The 5387-nt window shown below is 45.7% G+C and overlaps 1 protein-coding gene across 1 annotated transcript; it reads left to right on the plus strand.

The window, feature by feature from the left end:
• The first annotated feature begins 1053 nt into the window (after window positions 1-1053).
• Window positions 1054-1820, plus strand: LOC131232388 (uncharacterized). The gene is made up of 2 exons (XM_058228612.1): window positions 1054-1443; window positions 1557-1820. Exons 1-2 carry the CDS (start codon window positions 1054-1056, stop codon window positions 1818-1820), a joined length of 654 nt encoding a protein of 217 aa, XP_058084595.1.
• The last annotated feature ends 3567 nt before the right edge of the window (window positions 1821-5387 follow it).

Genomic DNA, 5387 nt, shown 5'->3' on the forward strand with positions numbered 1-5387 from the left:
TACCAATCAGGGCATCTTGCAGCCTATCCAAGTTTCCCAGAGGCAAGGCGACGTGCCACCAAGTCAGGATGAAGACGATATGCTGAGTGGGCTGCAGCCTTACGTTCAACCCCAGCATAGCATGGTCCTAGTTGGTAGCCATTTCGACATGTCTCTTCCTGTTGAGCTTGAGGGGAGAAACACCTTAGCAGGAATTTCTCAGCTCCCTGCGGGGAATGGTTGTATATCTCTGCATCACCAGGTCTAACTTTTTGACTGGGTCCACGTGACTGGTAAAGAAAATGTTCTGCTTGATTTTAGAACTGCAGAAATCAACGACATCCCATTGGGGGCAGATATGGGAGAGAACAGTAATGAAAGATATAGTCTCCACACCCACAAGACAGCGAACAGTAAGGGCAGCCTGTCTGTTCCAACTGCAAAGTCTGACTAGAATAAGGTTCAAAAGGGGAGAGTGGCTCTTGAGTGGATCTCTCTCCTTATTTCTCCTCAGCAATCAAACCCATCGACACATTTGATGGGGACCCAGAAGATGGCTACACTAGTCCAACTGACAATTTGAGCAATGGACAGGACCAACATGGATGTTCATTTCAGGGGACAGAGCCACACTGGGAGAGCACACAACAGATTCTGGCAACTACTGATGCACAAGAACACGAGTCACAGCAGACAACTGACCAGTCAGGGAACATTTTAGAAGGCATAGGAATCTCTATATTAAAGGAAATTGGAGCTCAAGGTTACGTAGGTTGAAGAGGCGGGCAGTTAACTCAGGTTGTGTGACAGATGGATAGCGCGATTATATGGAATGCGCGTGGTATCGATAATGTGCTTATAGTTAAATCCCTTAAATAGATGGTGAAGAATCACAGTCCATGTCTTCTGGCGATTTTAGAGCCCATACTGCACGATGGTAAGAGGGTAGCACTGGGGCTTAAATTAGGCTATCATTGCTCAGTTTCAAACTATGAGCAAGGAGGAAAAGTCTAGATATTTTTCCACAATTACCTCAATGCCATCCAGACCTCAGCTTCAAATCAGATGTTGACAATGTCCTTCGTTGTTCCTTCCCGGTCCGTGTCCATTTCTCTCTCGGTTGTCTACGCGAAATGCTACAAAGTCCAAAGGAGAGCTCTCTGGAGTGAGCTGGAGATCCTGGATAGATCAACTCAAGGTGCCTGGGCCATTGTTGTGGACTTCAATGCGGTGGCCAGTCCCGAGGAGAGACGGGGGAGCTGGGGGGTTGATAGATCAAGTATACAGGAGTTCGCTGAGATGATTCACAACTCGGGCCTTATTGATGCAGGGTTTGTCGGAAATCGGTTCACTTGGTGCAGTAACGACAAGGAAATGCTCGTGTTTGGGCTAGGTTGGACAAAGTGCTTCTTAACTCCTCTTGGGTGTCCGAGTTCCAACTGTTTTGTGTCGAACACCTTCCTCGTATTAACTCAGATCATTCTCCGTTGCGTCTCGTCTTCCCTGCTAAGGATCCTCCAAAGGTCAGGCTCTTTAAATTCCTTAGAATGTGGTCCATGCATGGTTCATTTTTTCAGCTTATTCAAAAGGCTTGGAGTGGCAATTGCTCCCCTCATTCGATGATTAATGTCCAGCTCAAATTGAAAAAAACAAAACAACTCTTAAAGATGTGGAACAAGGAAACGTTTGGCAATATCTTCCAGCAGATCAAGATAGCTGAAGAAGAGCTGGAAGGAATCGACTCTCATTTGCAATCTAGCCCTTCTGAGGAGCTCTCCCGCCAATACATTAAAGCCCAAAAAAAGCTCCATCATCTGAAGATCATGGAGGAGGCTTTCTAGAAACAAAAATCAAGGAACTCCTGGCGTTTGGAGGGGGACAAAAACACCAAGTATTTTCACTCGGTGGCGAACAAAAGAGCCAGAAGGTCCACCATTTCCTCCATCAGAAACTCGGTTGGTGAAATGGTCTCTTCTATCTAAGAGATTAAAGCTGAAGCGATTACTTTCTTCTAAGATCTTTATCAAGCTGAACCTATCAGCTTCAACGCTGATTTTCTCCAAGTCATCCCCTAGGTTATCACCAGCCAAGATAATGACTCCTTGTTGGCCCCTCCATCCATGGAGGAGGTCAAAGCGGCGGCCTTTTCCGTGCTTAGCAACGAGGCCGCTGGTCCCGATGGCTTTTCGACGGCATTTTATACTTCTTGTTGGGACATCGTAAGTGAAGATATTCTAAAAGCAGCAAGAGACCTCATGAATGGGGTCACGTTTCCTAGATCTTTCACCTCGAACCTCATCTGCCTTTTCCCAAACTCCCCGGCAGCTGCATGTTTTACTGATTTTTATCCCATAAGCTTGTTCAATGTCATTTACAAAATTTTTGCAAAGTTGTTAGCTAACTGATTGAGCTTCTTATTACCTAAGATGATATCGCAGGAATAGGGTGCCTTCGTGAAGGGGAGATCGATCGCGGAGAACATTGCGCTAGCTCAGGAGATGATCCATGATATCAACAGGAAAGTTAGGGGAGGAAACCTCATCCTCAAGCTAGACCTCAAAAAAGCTTATGACAGGGTGAGCTAGAATTATTTGAAGCACGTGCTTCTCAAGTTCAGGTTTAGCCAGAGATGGATTCAGCTGATAGAGAGTTACTGGGGGGACAATTGGTTCTCCATCCTTATAAACGGGAAACCCACGGGCTTTTTCAAATCGCATAGGGGATTGCACCAAGGGGACCCTCTCTCGCCAGTGCTCTTCATCATTGCAATGGAGTCTTTCTTCACCAACCTAAACCTCATGGTCATGGTTAGTGGTTGCTAACAGTTTGTCATCCGTCGAGGCTGCCCCAGCCCGTTCCATCTTCTATTCGCTGATGACATTCTCCTCTTCACCAATGGGAAAAGGGCATCTCTCCTGCAACTTAACTAGTTTTTGGCTTTATTTTAGGCTGTCACAAGTCAAGAAATTAGCTACCAAAAGTGCAGATTTATATGTTCGAAAGCCTTTTCTCTAGTAAGGATCAGATCCACTGAGCGTACGCTCGGTTTCCAGCAAACCAGAGATGATGTTATATATTTGGGCACCCCGCTATGCATTGGCAAAGTCAAATCTGCAGCTTTCTAGTTTCTATTAGATAAGGTGGACAGGAGAATTTTGGGTTGGGCGGGAAGATTAATCTCCCAAGCAGGTAGAGTTACGCTTATTCGTCATGTCCTGAGCAGTCTTCCCATCCACATCATGTCAGCAATGCATATCCCTTGCCAGGTAACCGACAAGATGGAAAGAAGCTTCTCTAATTTCTTTTGGGGCTGGTCTCATGGGAACAGGAATCTGCATTAGCTGGCTTAGAAGCAGATTACCAGACCCATCGAGGAGGGCGGTCTAGGTATCAGAAGGCTGAAAGAAATCATGGTTGTTCATCGCCTAAAATTAACATGGGGAGTCAAGTATAATGAAGTTCCCAGCCCCTGGGTAAGATTGATGAATAGTAAGTATGCCAGGGATCTACACACCAACATCCACGGGACCTCCTCTCCAAATCCTTCGCCTCTTTGGAAGAAAGTGAGATCCCTTCTTCCATTTCTTTCAGATTATATTCAATGGTCGGTGGGCAATGGCGAACTCAACTTCTGGGCAGACAACTGGTTCGGCAAAGGGCCCATTTAACATCTCATCGATGGCCCTGTCCCTGCGGAACTCATCGACCTGAAAGCGAGTGAGGTACTGGGTCACGCCGGCCCCTTCCCTCCTTCGCAGGTTTTCGCTATCCTCCCCCAACACCTTTCAGATAGCATAATCAATGGGGGTTTTTCTACTTTTGACGATCCGCCAGAGTGCTTTTGGCCTCATGAAGTGTCATGAAGGTTCTCCATTCGATCAGTTTGGAAGCTGCTGCGCGCTCCCTCCCCGCCCATCCAGTGGGCTTTGTGGATTTGGTTTCGTATTCTCCCTCCAAAATTTTCCATCTTCATGTGGAGAGCTCTCCACAATGCACTCCCAGTAGATAACAGAGTTCAATAGAAAGGTGTTGCGTTGGCCTCTAGTTGTAGGTGTTGTCCTCAAGGTATGGGTGTTTCTCCCCAACAAGAATCTATCTCCCACCTCCTTCTTTTTGGTCATCACGCATAGGCCCTTTGGTCTTTTTTTTAGCTCTATAAGTGGTGTCCCGCCGCTGGTCCATAGCTCCATTGCAGGCAGGTTGGCCCACTGGAGAAATGCCTCGGCACCTGGTGCTGCTCACAGATCGCTTAGATGCTTGTAACCCATTCTAATTTTATGGGAGATCTGGCGCTCCAGAAATGAAGCGGTCTTCGACAGCTCCCCTATGTCCCTTGGAAAATCTGTAAATCGCATCAAATGGTGGACCAATTTGATCCTTCAGGCCGATCTCAAGGATAACACTGACTGGAATTATGGCTTTCGAGTGGGGAATTCGGTTGCGGGTCACATTCATACTGCTTCTTCTTTAGTGAAGTGGAGACAACCAACCCCGGGTTGGGTAAAATTAAACGTTGATGGGTCGACAAGGGCTAACCTGGGCCCCTCATGCAGGGGTGGTATTTGCAGGAACGAAAACAGTTCTTTTTTGTTCGGCTTCGCATCTGGCTACGGGGTTGGTTCCAATAATATGGCAGAGCTCCAAGCTATTCATAACGGGATGCTACTCTGTTTGGAAAAGGGTTTGGACAGGGTTATTGTGGAGTCAGATTCCAAATTGCTAATTAATGCCTTCACTAGTCACTCAAAATTCCCATGGAATTAGAATCCCTGGCTAGCCAGGATTAACCGCCTTCACCGGTTGGGTGATTTTACATTTGTGCACATTCTCAGAGAAGGCAATGGCCTGGCTGATGGTATGGCTCGGGAAGGGAGTCGCCTTCAACAGTCTTTGATTTTTCTCCAAGCCAGGAGCCTACCTCAAGATATCCGTGGTATGATCTTGTTGGATAGGGTCGGATTAGGTGCACTCAGAATCCACGCCTAGCTCGGTTGTTTTTTTCTTCTCGTTTCTTCATGTAGATAGCTGGTCGCTCGCGCCCTCTACTGCAGTCCCCTCTCATCCTTTTTGTTGTGAGGGGTTGGCCTCTCTGTGCTTGCAAAGCTTTGTATAACTTTTTTAATGGAATGGAAATAGTTGCTTTTTGAAAAAAAAAACTATACAAAAAAAATGGTTTTTCTTTTCCATCCTAAATCATTTGACAATGTGATTCAAGAAGCACCCAAAGTGCATTGACTATCAAATTGAATATGAAAACAGGCATCCTAATCACACCTCTTCACAGGGTATATCTAGATGCACCATAAAAATGATATTATATATATATATATATATATATATATATATAAACTTTTATAGTTAAAAAGTAAGCCACCTTACGCATCCAATGAAAATGATAATAATAATAA

Source organism: Magnolia sinica, chromosome 18, assembly GCF_029962835.1.
Source record: "Magnolia sinica isolate HGM2019 chromosome 18, MsV1, whole genome shotgun sequence".
NCBI lineage: Eukaryota > Viridiplantae > Streptophyta > Magnoliopsida > Magnoliales > Magnoliaceae > Magnolia > Magnolia sinica.